The 20,962-nt window shown below is 53.1% G+C and overlaps 1 protein-coding gene across 2 annotated transcripts in view; it reads right to left on the bottom strand.

The window, feature by feature from the left end:
- Positions 1-326: 326 nt before the first annotated feature.
- EHD3 (EH domain containing 3) overlaps positions 327-20,962 on the bottom strand; it is a 29,738-nt gene continuing 9,102 nt past the window's right edge. For both annotated transcript variants that reach the window (XM_076000650.1, XM_012788367.2), the window contains 4 exons: positions 17,058-17,155; positions 7,876-8,288; positions 7,096-7,260; positions 327-2,478 (listed from right to left, as the gene is read on the bottom strand). In XM_076000650.1, coding sequence (XP_075856765.1) covers positions 1,951-2,478; positions 7,096-7,260; positions 7,876-8,288; positions 17,058-17,155 — 1,204 coding nt within the window. In that variant the 3' untranslated portion in view covers positions 327-1,950. The remainder of the gene's footprint in view (positions 2,479-7,095; positions 7,261-7,875; positions 8,289-17,057; positions 17,156-20,962) is intronic.

Genomic DNA, 20,962 nt, shown 5'->3' with positions numbered 1-20,962 from the left:
CTGGGGTTGTCTCTAGAGAAAGTGAGAGCTCTTTGCCATGGGTTTCATTTCATGTGAAAGAGAAATGTGTTTGCAGAAGGAAGCCTAGAGGCTCATGGACCATCTCCACTCCAGACAGGCAGGGAGCAGGGGCTCCACCAGCTCTGCCTGGCGTGGGCACTGGGCCCAGAGAAGCACTAGGCCGCTGGCATGCGGTTTGTGGATGCTGGCCCGTGGGGTAGCCCCAGTGTGCCACTCTCTGCCAAAAATGCCACCAGGACTTCTCAGCAAGAACCCAGCCCCTCTTCCTCAGCCTCCCATTGAATGACACACTGTGGCCAAGCGTGTACCAAAGAATAAATGTACTGTATTAACAGGAACACTAATGACAAATGCACTGTAGTAGTAAGCACATCATAGATACATAGAATATCCTCTATATAATCTGAACATAGATATAAAATAAGTTATACTTGTTTGCCATCACCGCGTAGCATACAAAGTGACTGATTCAGTGGCCATGAAGCAAGCCGGGTGTGGGGGGGACCATGATGGAGGAAGTAGGGCATTGAGTATAGTGGGGGGTTGCCAAGGACACTGCAGAGAACAAGACCCCAGACCTCGCAGGCTAGCTGAGAGCTAGCATGAGGTCCCACTTGATAAAAGAGCTGGTGGCTGCATTTGAGCTGGGATGATTCAGGACGCCACGTGGGAGCTGAGCAGGGATGGCATGAACACACTCCAGCAGGCCGGCCCACTCTCCCCCTGGCGCTGCTGGGCCTCTGTGCTGTAGGGAATATGGGGCGCTTAGCCAGAAGGCACGGTTTGCTTCTGTGCTGTGACAGATGGCCAGACTGATGGCCCACCAAATGCTGGCCAGCCGTCCCCCTTTGCCAGCCAGCTCTGGGAGGCTGTGAGGGGGCCTGCGTGCTCGGCGTGTTCTCCACGGTTTGCCAGCAGGTAGCAATGCTGGCATCTGCACACGTCATAGCACAGGGAAGGGCGTGAGGGTCAGAGGCCCTGGCTTGGAATCCTCTCTCCAGCACGTGTGACCTCTGTGAGTTTGGAAAGGTCACCTAAACTCTTCTGAGGATTCTCAGGCTCCTCATCTGCACAATGGGGAGAATAACGCATACTTCCCAGGGCAACAGTGAGGGCCACGTGGAATAATGTGTACAAAGTGCCAAATGCAGCTCCTGGCACACAGGAGGGGCTGGGAAAAGGTGAGTCAAGTATGAACATCCAAACATCATAGGCCGGTGAAAAGAACATGAATCTCACAAAATCTATAAACTAAAACCACCTTGACTGGTTTTAAGCTGACTACAGGGCAGTTTTCTTGCTCTTTCCCACAGTGTTTTCTCTTCTCTGTCCCCTGCTGGGATTCTTTGAAACAAAGTGCAGGTGGAGTTCAAAGTCAGGTTTGCCGAGGAAGACAGAACCTTAGATTAGGAAGGAACAGGGCTCGTGGCCACTGTCTGGAGGATGCTTCCTTCCCACGCTACCTGCAGCACCCTCCTCCCCCACCTCATCTCTCCTAGACCCTGAGTACATTACTTGTTAGGAAGCCAAGGGGGGGGGGGAGGAGTGCAGAAAAAAAGTGAAATGCCTCATAAATGCAAAGCCTCTTCCATCTGCTCGGAGCCAGTGTGCGGGGAAGAGGGGAGTGTGGGGGTGGGCTGCCGTCTGTGCTGGAGTGAATTGCCTCAGGTCTCTGGGGAGTGGAAGACGGGAAGGAACAAGGGATGGAAACGTAGGCTCGAACCCTCAGACTTGGGAGTGCTCCTTCCTTCTACTAACCCCGATAACTGGGAGATGTGTCCAAACAAGGATCAGCCTGGAAACGTGGGGATCACTGACCCCTCTCATCTACAGTGCAGTTCTCAAGATCTGTGTGTGCATGTGTGTGTGTGCGGTCACCGCTCCCATCTCCTCCCCTAACACCCGCCTGCCTGACCCTCCCTCGCCCTGTCACTCTGCCAGTTTCCTCTTGGACGGGGGCAGGAGGTGGGCGGGCAGCTCGTTGGGCAGCTCGTGCCCTTCCAGCTTGACCTTGATGAGGTGGTTGGCCAGCGCGAACTCCTCGTCATCCAGCATGCCGTCCTTGTCGATGTCGGCCAGCTTCCAGATCTTGCCCAGCACGCTGTTGGGCAGCTTGGAGCGCACCATCTCCTTCTTGGCATTGGCGCCTGTGATCTTGCCATCCACGGGGGACAGGGTGTAGAAGATCTCGTCGTACATGGGCTTGTCCTTGGCCACCACCCACTCAGCGTCATCAATGCCCTCCCCGGCCCCCTCCCCGTAGCCGTGCCCGAAGGGGCCTTGCAGGGTGCCCTCGAACGCCCCTCCCTTCACCATCTGGACGGGCCGCTGCGACTCCTCCTGGCGCACCAGCACCATGAGCTGGGCAATGTCGTTGGCCAGCATGTCGTCCACCGCCTCCAGCAGCTTGCTCTTCAGCGGCTGGAATTTGCTGAAGTCCTGGGCCTGCAGCTGGTCCTGGCAAGAGGGGGAGAAAAGAAGGTAGAACACAATGGAAGGAGAAGCATCCAATCTGTCCATTGGCCGCGAGGGGAGACGCCTCTATTCATACTGGAATGTTCACAGTCGGCGCCTTTCCCCAACAAAAGGAGTTTGGTTTAGAGGCTAAGCTGATCTGCGTGTCACAAAATCACCGGAGATGTGAGAGAGAGGAGGAGAAAAAAAGGCCCACTGGGCTGATGACAGAGTTTTTCAGGAGGGAGCAGAACAGTTGCAGGGGCTGGGGAAGAAAGGGAATTTTAACATGTATCAGTGGGATCTACTTATTTCAATCCCCTTTAGTGTTATTCCAGAGAGTAAGTCCTTAAATGTCTCTTCATGTTAGTTTTGGCTGTGGACTAGTGTTTCTCGAAGGCCGAGCCCTCTGAGACTGAGTCGCGTGGGTCTCTCCTTTCACGATGGTTTCGCTGCACCCGAAACACACTACAGGTGCCTCCACTACCCCAGGGCCCTTCTGAGGTGGGAAAATCACATCCTATCCCCATTTAGTGAAGGAAAACAGGCACAGGTTACCAAAACCAAATCATACTAGAGTGCAAAGGTCATCGCCAAACCTATAGTTCTCAGTTAGAATGCTCTTTGGGATTCACTTAAGAGAGTTTCAAAACACAGTCATGTGCCAATGATGGACCACATACACAACGGTGGTCTCATAAGATTATAATGGAGCTGAAAAATTCCTATTGCCTGGTGACATCAGAGCCTTTGCAAGGTCGTAGTGCAATGCACTTCTCATGCGTTTGTGGTGATGTGGTGTAAACAAACCCGCTGTGTCGCCAGCCGTGTAAAAGTATGGCACATACAATTATGTATAATGCATAATACTTAATTATAAGTATTAATAAACAAATATGCTACTGGTTTATGTATTTGCTTATACTATGCTTTTTATCATTACATTATTTTAGAATAATTAAAAAGAGTTAGCTGTAAAACAACCTCAGGCAGGGCCTTCAGGAGGTTTCCAGAAGGTTATCATAGGAGGTGACAGCTCCATGCCTGTCACTGCCCCTGAAGACCTCCCAGTGGGACAAGATGTGGAGGTGGAAGACAGTGATGTTGATGATCCTGACCCTGGTAGGCCTAGGCTAATGTGTGTGTGTTTGTGTCTTAGTTTTTAGTAAAAAGTTTTAAAAGTAAAAAAATAAGACATTTAAAAATGAAAGAAGCTTATAGAAGAAGTAAAAGGGGCAGCCTTGCAAAAATAACCAGAAAATACCTAATCCTACGGTTTCCCCAGTTAACCGCTAAAGGTCAATCTTTTTTTTTTTTTTTTTTTTTTTTTATTTTGGCATACTATGGGGGTACAGATGTCAAGGTTTCAATAAATGCCCATTTCCCCCCCTCCCCCCAAAAGTCTGAGTCTCCATCATGACCATCCCCCAGATGGTGCACATCTCATTATGCATGTATATCTTATCGGCTCTTGCACTAACAGGCACCCTGCAGTTCTGTTTTGCACGACTTCTGAAAAGATCTGAATGGATGGAAAAGAGATGTAAATCTCTCTTTCAAAATTGTTTTTTGAGAATCTGCTTTTACAGAGTTCCCGAGTAAACAGCAGGAGAAGGAACTACAGCCTCAACCATATCTCGAGGACAGAGTCACGTCTCCTGTGCTAATTGCTTCTCCGAGGAAAGGCAGGAAACTAATTCCTGGACTTTGACATCCTTGCAGTTTTTGTTACCTGCCTGCTGCTGCTTGTGTCACCAACTGAGAGCACCACTATTTCTTCTCTCTTCCTGCCCCTTAAAATCAGCAAGGCACTTGGCCTTGCTGCTGGCACCCCCTTCTCTTTCTTTGGGATGCCATGCTGTCTCCCTGCTCTCCCTCTCTTTCTTCTGTCTCTGTCTCTGTCTTTTTCTCTCTCATGCTCTCTGTCCTAAGGGATGAAATAAACTTTTTACTTACATATCTTAACCTCTGAGTGAGAAATCTTTCCCCACCCACGCCGTGAGCACCTACTAGGCTTTCCACCCTAACAACAAGGATATAAAGAAAGAAAATATTTTTGTACAGCTTTACAAGGTTTGTATTTTTAAGCTAAGTGTTATTATAAGAGTTAAAAAGTTTAAAAATTAAAAAGTTCATAAAGTAAAAAGATTAATTTATTATGGAAGGAAAAACTTTTTATAAATTTAGTGTCCAAGTGACAGTGTTTACGAAGCCGACAGCAGTGTACAGTAGTGTCCTGGGCCTGCGCCTTCACTCACCATCACTCGCTGACTCACCCAGAGCAACTTCCAGTCCTGCAAGCTCTGTTCACGGTAAGTGCTCTATACAGGTCTATAATTTTTTATCTTTTATATCATATTTTTACTGTGTCTTTCTATGTTTAGATATGTTTGGATACACGAATCCCTACCCTTGTGTCACAGCTGCCTACAGTATTCAGTAGAGTGACATGCTGGTAGTACAGGTTTGTAGTCTAGGAGCAGTGGGCTACTCCATTAGCCCACTGGGTAGTAGGCTATGCCATCGGGTTTCTGTAAGTGTACTCTCTGGTGTTCGATAACCACAAAATAGCCTAATGACGCATTCCTCAGAACATGTCCCTGTTGTTAAGTGACACACGACTGTCCTGGCTTCTCCTCCGAGGGTTTGACACAGGAGCCACACAGGCAGGCATACGGGTTTCTTAAAACCTCCCTTCCTTGCCTTCGCATGACTACGCACACCATATCATTAAAAAAAAATACGCTCTATTTTGCAGGTCTTTGCAATTTTGTAAGGTCCAGCGTCTAGAACACCCAACCTCTCCTTGGCCTCTAGAGGGTGACAAGGTGAGAGCTTTCCGCTCCTGCTCTGGCTCTGGCTGGGAAGAGGCCAGTGCACAGGGACAGAAAAATTCAGAAAACACCCACAGCTACATTTCAAGAGCAAGTGTTAGCCCGGATGCTTCTCATCTCACTCCCGGGGTGGGGTTAGCCAGGGAGGCGGCGGGACGGAAGGTGGTGTGGGGGCAGAGCAGACAATGCCCATCTCCTGCCCTCAGGGTATAACCAAGGTGCCTCCCGCCTCCGTTCTGCCTGTCTCTGCCAGCAGTTCACCTCTGGTGTGTCTGGCAGGATGGATCCGAGCATCTCCCGGGGGCACAGTGGGTGCTTCCATCGTCCCCTACACACAGGCTCCCACGGGACAGCCGTTCACATTATTGATTCAGCGTATCCAGCTACACAGCTGAATACTGAACTGGCAAACAAATGAGAAGGTGAAAAGATTTATGTTGTGAAAGGATTCCTCACACTATAAAAGGGGGTCGTAGAGTCCCTTTCGAATGTCATCTTCCCAAATGTTTGTTTACAGATCATTAAATTCTTAACAAGGAGAAACGGAGAGGTGATGTGTTCCAAGCCAAGACTGATGGAAAAACTCAAGTTATGCTTAAGCAATCCTGAAATTAGGGACTAGCTCATGGTAGGGGGTTATATGAATGAACTGATAAATAGACAAATGCATACTTGGAAGGTGATTTGTTTTTTCTTTTATTTTGCCTCATAGGAAACTAAAAATGCCTATACATGACTATAGTGATCTTCTGCAAACCCTAGTCTTAGTTTGAGAAACTCATTCCCAAGCTAGCTAAAGATCAAAACAACAACAAAAGCAACAACATCTATTAACTACTTCTGTGGCTGCTATTTTTTTTCTTATTCCCTAATTAAAATATCCTTTTTTTATCTTGAAATAATTATAGAATCACAAGCAGTTGCAAAAATTGTACAGAGGGTAAGTCCTTGTGCTCACCACCCAATTTCCCCACCGGTGACATCTCACCTGACAACTGCTACTGCACATGAAGGGCATAATCTGTGCAAAGGGCCTTGCAAACCTTATCTCAGTGGTGCTCACAACACCTGTACAAGGGGTGCTTTTGTAGCCTCAGTTTACAGATAAGGAGACAGAGGCTCAGAGAGGATCCGGTCAGTGTGGTGTGGAGGTTTCTTACTTGGACCTTGGGGATAGCTCCTGGCCTTCCCACTTGTAACTATGTGAATGTTACACCTGGAAACTGCTGAGACCTCAGTTTCTCCATCTGTAAAAGGCAGATGAAAATGCCTCTTTCCAAGGCTTTGGGGAAACCACGAGAAGCCACGTGAGATGGCCGTTGGCCCAAGACAGGGGCCTGCAGTGTGACCCAAAGGTGGCAAGCTCCCATGTGCACTTCTTTCTGCCTCTGTGTGGCTTGCATCCCAAATTGCTCCTAAGAGGGAGCTCAGAGGTAAACTTACGTACTTAAGGGCCTGGACAGTCAGTCAGGTGACCTGTCCCACTGCACAGGAGATGGTGGGGATGTCAAGCCTGGCTGTGACTGGGAAAGGTTGTCAGTGTCAGCCCCCAAACATCATCTAAGACACCTGTGCCCACTGGGTGTGCTGGGCTCCGTGTTTCTCCCCAGGCCCAGCCACGGCACCTGTTGGGCCTGCAACAGTCAGCAGGGAGAGCAGATCCGGGCCTGCCGATTTTGGGTTTAATCTCTCCCCGGGGGACCCACGGGTGGCCTCCTCCATACTCAGGCTGCTCAGCCAGCTTGAGGACATTGTCCCTGGTCCTAGGGCCCCTGACCCTCATTACCTGCATCCGCTTCAGGTTGGGGAAGTCTCCAGGTGAGATCTGGTGCTCCCGCTCGATCCGGCCATAGATCTCAGCCAGGTTGCTCACCAGCTCCTTCTTCTTGTTGTCCTTGCCGAACACCGAGGGCATCTCCTTCTTCAGGGAGCTGATGATGTAGGCATGGACCTGGCAAACGGCCAGAGAGAAGCCTTCATGTCAAGACCCTTGGTGACACCTTCCTTTAGGGGCTCTCACCAGCCCCTTCCCCTGCATCCCTCCCTCCTCCTTCTGCTCCTACTTCTTAAAAACTTCCTGCCTCCACCCTCTTGCTCCCACACTCCAGTGCTGGGCTGTGTCTCAACATCACCTGGGCAAGGTGAGGTGAAGCTAAGGTCGAGGCACAGGTGCTTGGGGATGTCACGCTGCTGACGTTAGCTGAGCACTTCCTAAAGTGCTGAGCACTGTAACAAGGGCTTTGACGGGCTTTGTTCCACTTTCCCCTCTGACAATCCTTTCATTTTGCAGAGGCGGAAAGAGGCACAGAGCGGCTGAGGGCCTTGCCGGGGCTGGGCATCACACAGACAGTAACAGGGGAGTCCGGCTCCGTCTGGCCATCTGACCCCAGAGCCTGTAACCATGGCCACCACACTCTCCTGGCCCCACTCATGATGCAGTGGCTCCAGGACACTCTCACACGGGCAGGCAACAGCCCAGTTGTGGAGGTGACAACCCTCTGCTCTTGCAACTGACCCCCAGCTCCTGGCCCCGCCCGGGCTGCCCACCTGCCAGGGGCCGCCTCACCTTGGCCAGCCTGGCTCTCTTGATGAGGTCGTTGAGCTTGCGCAGGGCAGTGTTTCTGGGTAGACTCTGGATGTCCCTGAATAGGTCCTGCTCCTCCGCCTCGAAGAGTTTCCGGTTGTCGGGTATGAGGAGGGGGTGGGACCAGAAGGAGCCGATGTAGACCCGGATCACCTCCGGGGTGTTCACAATCTTCCCCAGGGACCACATGAGGGCCCCGTACACCCGCATCAGCTGCTGCGTCTGGATCTGGTCGGCCTTGTTCAGCACCACCCGCATCTTGTCCTCATGGTTCTTGAGGGCCTTGATGACTTCCGAGAACTCATCAGAGATGTCCAGCTTGTGGGCATCGAAGAGCAGAATGATGCGGTCCACCCGCTCGGCAAACCACTCGAGGACGGCCGCAAAGTCATACCCTGCCGGCAGAGGGACAGTCAGGGCAGGGGCCTTTGGGGCGTAGGGCAGTGGTTTGGGGAGAGGCAGTCAGGGGCAGTAGAGATGACACAATCTCAGGAGCCAGATCTGAGTTCAAATTATGGCTCCTCCACGTTACAAGTGTTTGGCCTTGGGTGACTCAATGTCTCTTAGTCAGTGTCTTTTCATTTTAAAAATGGGCATAATACATAATAGTACCTAGTTGTTTGAATTATGAGGATTATGTACACTCAGAGCCCAGCACTTAGTAGATGCTCAGTAAATGCTAGTTATTGTTATCAACATTATTCCCACAAAGCACAGCCCCTACCCTTGCTTGTTGTATCTGGCAGCCAGGAGCCCTGCCAGGGAAGAAAATCTGGACACCTAATCTGATAGAAAGACTCGAATTCTTTCCAAGGTCCGAACACAATGGAATGGTAAAACATAAGATGTTGATGATGGTTCAAACTATACCCATCATGGATCTGGAAGAAATCTGCAGGCTTTTTGTTTTGTTTTGTTTTGTTTTTTTGAGACAAAGTCTCACTCTGTTACCCGGGATAGAGTGCCTTGGTGTCAGCCTAGCTCACGGCAACCTTAAACTCCTGGCCTCTAGCAATCCTCCTGCCTCAGCCTCCGGCATGCGCCAGCATCCCCAAAGTTTCTGATTCAGCAAGTCAAGGGTGGGGCATCTCTAACAAGCTCCCAGGAGATGTTGATGCTGCTGGCCCGAGGAACACACTTTGAGACCCACTGGTCCACCATAACGGTAATAACAGCTGGCATTTATGTAGCATTCACAAGGTGCCCGGCACTAGTCTAAGTACGTTGTAATCATTAACTCCTTTAATCCTCACATGACCCTATGTGGTAGAGACTAATATTACTCCCATTTTTCCAGGGAGTAACCAGAGATACAAAGAGGTAAAAGAACTTGTCCAGGGTCCCCCAGCTGGTAGGTGGTGAGGCTGGGAACTGAATCCAGGAAGGTGGCTCCAGAGTCCATGCTATTAACTGCTGCTCTGAGCTGGCTTGGAGTGTTGTCATCTCAGAGCAAGCTACAGCCTTAGATGGGGTGGCAGATGAGGATGGATGGAGGCAAGGGACCTAGGTTTTAAAAGTATTTCCCCTCCGCCCCTGTGGCATCTTTTGAACACCCGGTGGGGTGTTCACGTATTCAGGGAATGTGAAGCATCATCACAGGGGCTCAGCATGAACCGGGAAACCTGCTGCCCTGAAGCTCCCCCGAGGACCCCCGTCTTTAACGCCTGCCCAGTGACTGCGAGAGAACTCAGCCAACCACAGACGGCATCACCCTCCCTTGGATGCTGGCAAGTGAAGTGCTTCCAGGTATTGTCATTCCCATGTGATTTCTCCAAGATCTGTCAGCTGCTCAGTCAATACCTACCTCAATTAGAGCTTAGGGATCAGTTGCCCAACTTCTTGATTTTCAAATAGGGAAACTGAGGCTCAGGAAGGGGCAGAGCTGGGTTAGTGTCATCCAAGTACCACCTGAGAAAGGTCCCTGCATGGCATGTACTTGAGGGCCTGCCATCAACTAGATCCAGTGGCTCGTTCAAGACAAAGTGCCCGCTCAGCTCAGGGGCAAGGCCCGGGAAAGTGCCTCAGAGGCGGGCTCTGCCCAGCCAGGGGGCAGGGCCTCATCAGTCCTTTCTTAGAGACACTCGCACAGGCTCTGTGAGGTTTAGTGACCCAGCCAGGACCAGCCTGCTTGTACCGAGCAGCCTGCAGACACGACCCCTAGCTCTCCAACTCCCAGTTCAGCGCTTGCTGTGGCTGGCGAGACGGTCACATCACTACCTCCGTTCACCCTCATGGTGCCTGGTGAGGTGGACAGCGCGAGGAGTGCCAGTCTCACTTCCAGAGGAGGAGGCTGATGTTCAGGAAGTAGAGTAGGAAAGCCCGCAAGCGGTGGGGCCAGGACTGGACGTGGCCACAGGGCCCTGGGTTCACTGCAAGGAGCATTGTGCCAGCAGCCGCACTCCTCCCTCCCCAGGGATGGCTCCAGCCTATTTTTATCTTCCCTTTAGCACAGCCTGTGGCAGGGCTGCTGTCACCTCCCAAAGGCAGCCCCTCCCGCCCCCCCCCCAACCAGCTGTGGGTGGGAAGAGAGCCAGAGGGCTCAGAAAATCAGGGCAGCCTGAGCCCCCTCTGCAGCCCCCACCTCTGGAAACAGGCCATGGCTCTGCTGCTCTGGTGCCTGCAGCCACACGCTTTGCCCCCCATAGTGGGTGGGAGGCGGCAGGGCCCGCTGCCTACTACTCCCCAGCTGGGATCTTGGCTGTGGCTGGGCAGCCCCTGGGAGGGTTGCTGGGAAGGGCAGCTGTGCCCCTCCCACCTGGCCAGCAAATCTCAGCCCGCGCTGTGGCTCAGCTGCTCAGAACAGGCGCAGGCAGCCAGAAATGGAGGTGTATAGAGGGCGAGAGAAAGGCCCAAGGCCAGGTGGGTAGGCGCTCTGGCACTGTAGCCCCCCTCCATGGGCTGCGGACAGCAGAGGCACCAGAGACTTGGCAGAGAAGAGAAAAGGCTCTGATCCTCCAACCTCACTCCAGTCCCTGGTGACACAAGTGACGTACGACGAGGCTGAGTCTGCAAGGAGGGACAAGGGGCTGAGGACACAAACTTGTCTGTGCTGCTGGAATAGGACAGCCGCCTGCCTGTCCCCATCCTGCCCTCAGGGGTCTCGCAGCACCCATATGTCTGCTGCTCGTCCCACTGAAATCCCCCTTTCCCCGCATGGGGAGCTGGGCAGGGCAGGGCAGCACCTCACCCTCTTCGGCCTCTCCTGCACCCCGCACGGCGCCTGGCACACAGCAGGTGCTCTGTCAGTGTTTGCTGAACAGCGCTGGGCTGGGAGCCCTGGTCCACGTTTTACAGCTGGGAGACAGGGAACAAGTCATCCCTGGGCCTGTTTTCTCGTCTCTAAATTGGAACCCACCAGTGGCTCCGCCATAGGGCTATGGTGAGGCTCAAATCAAATCAGAGGGTGTAGGCGGAACTGTTGGTCTCTGGCCCTGGCTGTTCTTATCGCCTCAGACCCTTTATAAAGTGTTCCGTCTAAGTGTCAGTTTCCATGAGATGGGATGTGCTCTAACGGGGTCACCAGAGGAGCACTGGCCTACACGAGCCCACTGACCGTTTCTGCTCAGGCACTAGCTTGCTGTGTGTCCTCAGGCAAGCAGCCTCCCCTTTCTGGTCCTTGGTCTCTTTGCTTGTCAAACCAGGGAGTTGGGCTGGATGATCTCTGAGCTTCCTTTCTCAGTTCACAATTCCCTGCTCTGAGACTGGGGGTGTGGGGGTGGGGAGGACGGTAGGATGGATGGAGATTAGACACAAGGAAAGCCTGCGAAGGCACAGCAAGGAAAGAAGGCTGGAGTCCTGTCTCACCGGCCCCAGGGCTGCCGGCGTGAAGGCTGATGGCTTCCAGGAACCCTTTCTATGCCTCTAGAAGCAAAGAGGCCGCCTGCTCACCCTCCCACTTCTGCAAAGTCTGCATGCCCAGGCAAGCCGCTATCACCTTACAAACTGAGTAATGCCGGGGCTTGCTCGCCGGGTGTGGCTGTGCAGGTGACTGCCCAGTGAAGACTCTGTGGGGCTCCTGGGCAGCTCAGCCTCCCTGCCCCTGGCTAAGGCAGAGCCTATGTGACTTGTAGGGTGGGTATTTAGTTGTTTCTTTGGCTGGGACTTACGAGCATATCTAGAATGGATAGAGATAGCACAGACGGGACCCTGCCAGGAAAAGGGCAGAGGGTCAGCTCTCCCATTTATTTTCTATGTGGCCTGGGGCAGGTCTGAACCTCAACTTTCTAAGCTTTAAAATGGGCATAATAATGATGGACTGAATGAGGACCCTGTGGTAGAGCCATGGCAACAAGATCCACAGTGGAGGGAGGGGCTGGCCTCAGTCTCGAGACTTTGCCCCAGTGTCTGGGGTGAACAGCAGGCCCAGGGACAGGCCCCCTTCCTCTCCCTGGTCCCAGGAGGGGCTCTGAGACCCACAGCAGCCCAACAGTTCATGAACTATCGACTAGAGGATGGGGAGACTTGAGCCCCAGGAGACAAAGCAGAGGAGCCCTGGACTTCTCAGAGCAAGCCCGGTGGCTCCAGGAGATCTGGTCGGCAGGCTCCAGGCCGGGAAACTGGGCAGCCTGCAGGGATCTGTGCTCCCCCCAACCGTAGGTGCCAGAGGACTGGAGAGAAAGCAATTCTAAGTGATGCCAGGCAGAAGGAAATCAATCAGACAAACGCAACAAGCAAGGCCACTCCTGCATCACCTACCACTTCCTCCAGGGTCTGAAAGGCCGTGCATTTCTTTGCGTTTGTGCAGGACCTCATCTGATGCTCATAACCCCGCATTATAGGCGGGTAAATAGGGCACGTCTACCTTACAGAGGAGGGAGTGGGAGCACAGAGAGGGTAAGGGGCTTGTCCAGGCTCACACAGCCAGGCAGCAGTAAACTCAGGCCTGGAACCCGGATCCCTGCCTTGCAGTCCACCTCTCTTCTCAGCTCACAGCACCGTGAGCCGGCAGCTCGGAGTCTGAGCCCTCAACCAGGCACTTGCTTGCAGTGGGCACATAAAAAGTCTTATCCATCCCCAAAAAAATCTCTGTCAAGATTTAAAGACATTTTAGCAAAGGAGAAATAAAAAGCCATCAATTTCCAAAATGTGGGAGGAGTCTGGCTGACAATGGGGGACAAATGCCACACTAGATGCCTCCCTGAAGTAACTGTAGAGTGGCCTAAGCAGGTCGTCACAGGCTGCCCGACGGCCGCAAAGCTGTTGGTGAGGACTTCTGAAGGGTGTCAGGACCGGCTGCTTTGCCCTGGCGTGCAAGTGCCTGCACAAGCGTGTGTATCAGCCTGGGGAGGCTCGGACTCCAGGGAAGGTGCCCGGGATGGGCTGGGGAAGCGAGGCTGCGAGGACCAGCCTGGCCCACCAGTGTCTGAGCCCCAAGACCTCCAGAGGAAACTGGGAGATGTGAGGTTTGCCCTCATTCCTACCCCCTGCGTCTTCCTGGGCAGGTAGTGACATGTGCTAAGAAGTCACTGGACTGGGAGTCAGGAGACCAGAGTTCCCACTGCAGATACGTGACCTGGCCAAGCCCTCCCCTGCGCTGGCCTGCTGAGCTCACCTGTGCAGGAAAAGGTCTGCTGGGCGGAGCCTCCAGCCATGCAGTCTGTGATGTGAGCATCCAGCCCCAGAGATTGCTTTTCTAGGGTGGGGTTGCGGGGACCTCTAGCTGGGAAGCAGCCAGGAAATGCGGGTCCCAAGCTGAGGACACTCAGCCTTCCGGAGCCTCCCACTTCTGCTGCATCCTCGCTGCTTCCCAGTAATGAGCCCCGGCCAGGAACATCCTGCCAGGATGTTCCAGGAACTGCCTCCCTGCCCGCCCAGCACATCCTCATCCAGAGGCAAGCGCTGGCCTGGGACCTCCTGGACTCAGCTTCCCCCCACAACCCCCCCTGCCCAGCCTGGGCAAAGGGTGGGATCAGCTCACTCCCCAGAATGGGCAGCCTAGTGTGGCCCATCCGTGCCTCTACACTGTCTTGCTAATGAGGCCCTTTTTTTCTGGAGAGACGCAACCCTGTACCAGGCATGTGGCTTGGTGAGTGGAATGTGGGCTGGATTTCAGGCTCTGTATGCCCTTGTGCAGGGCGCAGTGTGCAGGACTTTCGCCAGGTAGGGGGACCCTGTCCCACCCCGGGCTGGCCCAAGGAAGGTAAGTAGCGACCAATCTGCTCTGCAGCCAAACTCAGAGCTCTGAAAGCCCCGGGCAAGAAGCCACGACAAAGCGAGTTTAGTTCTACACACACGCTGTGTAAGGGGGGCAGGGGGCTGGGGGAGGAGCGGAGGTGTGTGTGTGTATGTGATGGTGGGTGTGTGTATATGTGCGTGTTGTGGGTAAGTGTGTGTGTGTGTGCACGGAGGCAGGTCTATGTGTGCAGGTTTAAACCAGAACGGCGGGTTCCGTGACTGATGGTGAGGAAGGATGGGGAGGGCCTCTGCACGCTGCAAACGTTCTTTGGACTCCCGCTGACAACTGGGGGTTTCCGATGCCCACCCCACAGCCTTCCTGATCTCCTGAGGTCAGCACTGCCCCAGACTGGCGATACAGTGCTGGTGGCCAAGCTCCCAGTTCTTGTTTTTATCACAGGCTGCTCCTGCCAGCAGCTGCATTTATAGTCTGGACTCAGCAGGGCAAAGAACAAACCCGCCTGCATAGCCACTCATGGGACTATCACTTCTCCCAGAGGTGGGTAGAACCCGGTGCTTAGTGTGGGGTGGGAGAGGAGAGGAAGTACAGGTAAGAACGCCAAGCACCTCATTTGGGTAAGGCAGTAGTACAGAGGTAGAGGAATAGGAAAAGAATGGAATGGGATAGGAGTTGAGGAAGGCAGGAGGCCCTGGGAGCTAGCTGCAATGTACAGCGGCACAGGTTGTGCACTGCACAACTACAAGGGGACCATTCACATAGATTACCCAGGGGTTGTATAATGGGCAGCCCTGACTGACAGATAAGGGAGCTTACCAGACCCAGGCCCAGACCCAGAGCTGCAGTTCTGTTTCCATTGTGGTCTATGGATCTCATAAGAATGCTACGCAATGCATATTGTTATCCCTTGTTACACATGGGGACACTGAAAGTATGACCCGTTGAGACACGCAGAGGTTCTAAAACCCAGAACTCTAAACTCGTAGTCCAGTGCCCTTGGAAACCCCAGAGGCCGGAGTCCTCAGCACCCGCCTGTCAGGCTGTACCAGCCCTGCAGGTGCACGTGCCAACCCTGCCCCAAACGGCCCAAAGTCGTCCAGCTTGAGAACTGCTGGCTTTCCCCAGCCTTCCTTGAGGAGACCTGGGCTGCCCGAGTGGCACAGTAAGTCCCCTTTAGGCTAACTCAGGAGGAGCCCCAGATGAACCCGCTGGGTGTGTGTCGTGGGGGTTAGGAGGGAGGGGGTATTCAGGGGAACAAACAGAAGACAGAGAAGCACGCACGCTGTCCCTCCACAGGGCCCCGGGCAGGGAGACAGGTGCCTGCAACGGGCACGCAGGCCAGGAGGAGGGTGAGATGCCCTCTCTTCCCGCGGGTCCCAGCTCCCCCTCACCTCCAACAACACAGCTCAGAGGCAGGGAGCCAGGCGACACAGGCCCCTTCCCAGGGGACACTATGACATCCCAGGGCTCACAGGCCGCCAACTACAGGGGCTGCTACAGTTTCTCACGTCCCTCCCCCTCCTCCCCACAGGTTCCTGCTCAGGATGCCCAGCCTCGGTGCCCTCCTGCCCAGCGCCCTTCCGCCCACTCCAGGACCAGGGGCCCAGGACGCGTCTTCCCTTAGCGCTGACTGGGGTTAAGCCGGCCCTCGAGTCTCCCTCTGCACCCAGGTCGCTCACACACAGCCACGGTGGCCCCAGAGCCGAGCCCGGCCCTGCACCCTCACCCGCCCCCGCCGGGAGAGAGCTGCTGTCTTCAGAGAGGACTCAGCCGGCTCACAGGAGCGCTGGACAGACACCCAGTTCTGGCACTAGTGGCCTCACCCCTCGGACCTCGTTGGTACACAGCCATGGGGACACTGGCCTGTCACCCGGTGAGGCTGTGGCCTCTCCTCTAGGAGGCCTGAGTGTGGGCAGGTGCCAGCCTGGGCAGGCCATGCCCTTGTGGGAAGGGGTCCCTGGGCCCCCACTATGGTGGCACAGACATGGGCAGGACAGACCTGCACGTGCCCCAGCTGCAGCCACAGTTCACAGAGGGCTGAGGCGCACGCTGCCGGGAGGCGCATGGTCACCTAGAGTCGAGTCAGGCGACAGTCCCAGCTGCTTCCCAGGAACCCTGTGCATCCCAAGCCATTCCTTCGAGGAGGCTCCTTCTGAGTGCCAGCAGCTAGCTCCCATATTGGGGCGGGTGTGGCATCATCTGATGTTCTTGCCAGAGACACAGCACATGGCACAGAAAGGTGGGGGCCACAGCAAACTCTCCCCCAGGAGAGGCTGGGGGTGGCAAGCTCCGAGCAGTGTTTTTAGCTTTTTACAGCATTAGCCTGGTAATTCAGAGCTAGGAAAAACCAAGGATGGGGTAATGATGATGATCGTGTTTACTTCTATGGAGGCTTTTTACCTATATTATTTCTTTTAATCCTCAAACAACTCTGTAAGACAGGTAGTATTATTCCCCACCCACCCCACCCCATTTTGCAGAGAAAGCAGGTGAAGCAAAGAAACTACCCAGGGCACTATGCTGGGAAGTGGCAGAGGCAGACGCAGCCCCTGCCAGTCGGGCTGCAGAGTTGTCTCCCAGCCCTCGTGCTGGGCCCCCTCCTTCAGTGAGCACCTACCCCCATTTGTCGGGAGTGAACAGTTTTCAGTGTGTTCACAGGCCCGAGTCCCTCTTCTTCTGACCCAGAGCACTCATTCTATTGAGCTGAGATTCTCCGCATGCCCTCGGCAGCCAGGGTCAGACCACGGAAGGTGCCTCTTGGATGAATGAACCCGCAGAGGTAAGGCAGATACTGATGTCTCCATTTTACAGATGAGAAGACTGAGGCCAGCTGTCTCCCAAGCTACAGTGGACCTGAATTGTTCCACTGGCCCCTGCCCAGGACTGGGCCAGTACAATGGCCCCACACAGCACAGGAGGCGTGCTGGCTCGCCAAGGGACAGCAAGGCCCTGGGTGGGTTCCCTTCTGGTATGGAAGAAAGTGAACGTGCCGTGGAGCCCGGAGCCAGCACCCACTCGGCGTCTCGCTTACCTCGGCTGATCCTCTGCTTCTCCCCAGACAGGATCCCCGGCGTGTCGATGACGCTGATGCTCTCCAGCACGGGGTTGGGTAGCTGGGCACACACGAACCTGCACGGTTAGAGGAAAGCCAGGTGAGTGCTGGCCCGCCTTCCGTGACCCCGCCCCTGACTTCGACCACCTGTCTCTGTCCCAGGTGAGCCACAGCTGTACGCTGCAGGTTGAGCTCACATGGGCCTGCTGAGTCCTGGGTGTAGCTGACGCCGGACTTGGGGCTGAACCCCAGTCTGCTTATCTCTCCCCAAGACCCATCTTAGAGTGCCAGGCACCAGGTACGTTTGGTAAAACGCTGCCTCACCAGGGTTACTCCATAGCAACAGCCTGTCCCCATATGTGACCAAAGCCTTGGTCTGATTCCTGTGTCCTCAAGTCCTTTGTTGGTCGTGGTCAGCTACCTCCCTGCTTTGAGTGGCCACACTTAGCTTGCCCCTCTCAGACCCTCAGCTTCATTAAATAGTCAATGAAAGGACCCCTCACCTCCTCTTTGCAATGAACCCTTAGGGGTTAGGGACAGGAGGACTTTGAGGGTCTGTCCCAAACCATCACTGCACACAAAGTCAGGATGTGGGGTTCCTCCTCCTGACTCCATCCTCACTGGCAAAGTCATTGTGCTTCTCTGTATGTGTCCTCATTTGTAACTGGGGTGTCACTGAATAGTTGCCCATACCCTACTCTTGCAAGATAGTAATATGCTGGAAATTTGCACTTTAAGCCAGCCTGGCAGGCTTACAATGCAGACTCCCAGGCAGCAGACCAGCTGCAGAGCCCCAGCAGTGGGCCTCAGGATCTGTACTTTGAGGAAGCTCCTTGGGTGATCCTGAGGCAGCCATGGTTCATGCTCACAAACCTCTGCTGCTGGGGAAACCAAGATGTCTCAATCCCTGTCCCCAAGGAGCACAGCCTGGTGGAGGAGAGGAGGCCTATCCCTAGGCAACCATAATACAAAGTGCAATGGGACCAGCATCCCAAGGGAAGTCAGAGGAAGGGTTCCGAAGATCCAAGGCAGGGAGACAGCTTCCAGGGAGGGCTTCCTGGAGGAGAAGGTACAGGAGCTGGCCAGGAAGGATGGGTCACACCACCCAGGAATGTTTATTCCAGCATCTAAAGGCCAACATCACTATAGGAGAGCAGTCAAGCCGCATTCCAGAGCAGCAGGGGAGGGAGAGCTGATGAGCGCTGATGAGGATCACTCTGCAGCACAGAAACGGGAACCCAGAAATCTACAATGCAGCAGCCCTGTGCGGGCTGCAGCGAAGCTGGCGGCATGAGGAAGAAGGTCTTCCCGTTCCCTATTGTCATACCAATGGACATGCCTGGCAGGCCCCAGTCCACCTAAACATCCACCATCTCAGCTGTTGAGCACTCCTGCGGAAAATCACGGAACCTCAAGATGCCATCTCCTGGTCATAGGTGCCTACGTTAAGCCGCATTCGCTCAACCTCCCTGCTTGTAGTATGTCTCTCCCTCTCTCTCTTCAGTTTTGTGTCTGGAATGTCCTTTTTTTACACTTTTAGTGTAAAAAAATGATTTTGCCCATCACTTAATGCCCATGTCAAATGCCAGCTTTTCCATAACCGCCTCATCAGCCCTGTCATTGCTCTTGCCTGGGTATCACTGACTGTGATCTCCACGCTGGATTCGGCCTCATATTCCCACACAGAGCAGAGCCCAAGGCTGCTAGGGGCCGAGTGTCTGTTGAAGTACAACATGCATTCTGCCCCTTAGCAGGGCACCCAGGAGGGAGAAGAGAAACAGCCCCTCCTACGGCCATAGTTCTCCCCTTACTGAAGTCCACGCCCCAGGCCAGACGCCAGAAAGGTCACTCCTGAAATGCGGGGTCTTGCTGCATCAGCTTCATCAGGCTGAACGTGTCATTGATTGAAACCACAGATTTAAACACAGATTCCTGACCCCGGAATGGTATCACGGGCATGGTATTCTTTTTGTAACACCTTCATATATATTTTCTTTATAAATTATTTTTTGTAAACGAAATGCAGATGGTAATAAAGATAAACAGTTCAGCAAGATATACAATGAAATCGAAAGGTCTCTCTCCCCTCCACCCCTCCTCCCTCTGCGATTCCTCTTCCTAAATGTAACTACTATAAACAATTGCAGATAACTACAGTATATACTTTTTTCCTCCTCAGATTATTTTTATACAACATTTCTAGGAAGAGATTAGGGAAATTTGCATTTTATCATTGTCTAGATGAACATGATAACATTCAAAGAGGTTAAATGCCTTTACCCAGGGCAAACCAGCTCCACCCCACCTCACAGGCCTCCTGGTTTCAACAGGTTTAACAAGAGTCAGAAAGATTTGCTGGGTTTGATTTATGACATGAGGGCTCTCAGCTCTCAGGAATGCACCAGCCTATGGCGGCAATTACACACATTCCGTTATCATGATAGACTTTGCGCTATTACATATAGTACAATGTACTATTATCGTTACAAGCACAATTATCCCCAAATGGGGTTAACCACTAAGCCTGTGTCTCTCTCTTCCAATGGGCCCAGGTATCTCTTATCTGCCCCAGGCTCTTCTCTCCTCTCACCTGGGATCCCGCTCCTCCTCTCCCTCCTCTCCCGGCTCAGACAGGATGATGCTCCTCAGCGCACTCACAGTCACTGCAAACTTGATGTGTCCGAAATCAAATGCACGGCCCCTTCCCTAAGCTGTCCCTGCCACTGTCCGGCCCTGCCGACTCATTCTTCTGGATCATGCTTGTCCCAGCCCCAGCCATTTCTGCATTTCAGCACTTTGGGTGCCCGGGACCTCTTCACTCGGCCCCAGGTATTAGAGATACTCCTGGTCTCCAGGACACCTGTCCCATTGCACCTTGCCACCACTACCACCTCCATCTTCCACATATACTGAGTTCGAAGTTTCATTCTCTACATAAACAAGCCAAATTCCTGGGCTCCCTCCCCGCCAGGCCAATTTCCTAAGGTATCTCAGCATGACCCCTCCTCTGCTCACTGCAGTCCCTCCCTGTCCTGTCTCAGAGTGTTGCTGACTCCATGTCACTACAAGAAAGGTCACAGGCAAGTTCACAGCTTTATAAAAAATATCACTTAGGATCAGAGATGTTGAGAATCCTTTGGGCAAAGAGCCTCAACTTCTACAACTGAAAAATGGCCACGAATTCCTATTTCCTTCCCTGAATAATCAGGGAATAACCAGGGAGAAAATAGAATGAACACTGCATGATAACAGTATCACAACTTATTGGTTACTGTGTGCCAGGCACAAAGTGTTTTCTGTCCATTTTCTCACCTATTTCTCCTTCAACTCCTTGAAAGAAGATATTACTATCATCCTGTTTTACAGATGGGAAAAGTTAGATACAAAGAAGTTTGGTAACTTGTTCAAGATCCACAGTACTAAGCAGCATTTGAACCCAGGTCTACCTGAAGCCTAAGCCTATGTTCTTTGCTTTTACTCCAAATACTTCCAATTAGAAAAAGTAGTTTTAAAATTATGAAGTGCAGTTTAACATATGTAAAACTGGATTTGTAAGCATAGCGAGTGTGAACAGAGGACAGGCCTTAACTAGAATGTTAAGCAGAATATAATGTGAAGGCCCCAGCTAGCTTGCCAGGCACTCCCAAGAACTTTCTCTGCTCAAATTGTCACCACCATCTTGGTATCTGCACCTCTGAACTTACGCCAGGGGAGGGGAAGTGACCTGTCCAAGGTCACGTGGTTCAGTAGGAGAGTCAGTGCTCAAACCCAAGGCTTCCCTCTTAAGTCCGGGGATCTTTCCACCAAGTAAAAACAATATCCAGGGACAAAATGGAACCTTCTGCCTCCTTCCAGTCGGATGCAAATCCTAGCCATGGTATGTT

The sequence above is a fragment of the Microcebus murinus genome, chromosome 3 (assembly GCF_040939455.1).
Source record: "Microcebus murinus isolate Inina chromosome 3, M.murinus_Inina_mat1.0, whole genome shotgun sequence".
Taxonomy (NCBI): Eukaryota; Metazoa; Chordata; class Mammalia; order Primates; family Cheirogaleidae; genus Microcebus; species Microcebus murinus.
This window is presented reverse-complemented; position numbering and strand designations above follow the sequence as displayed.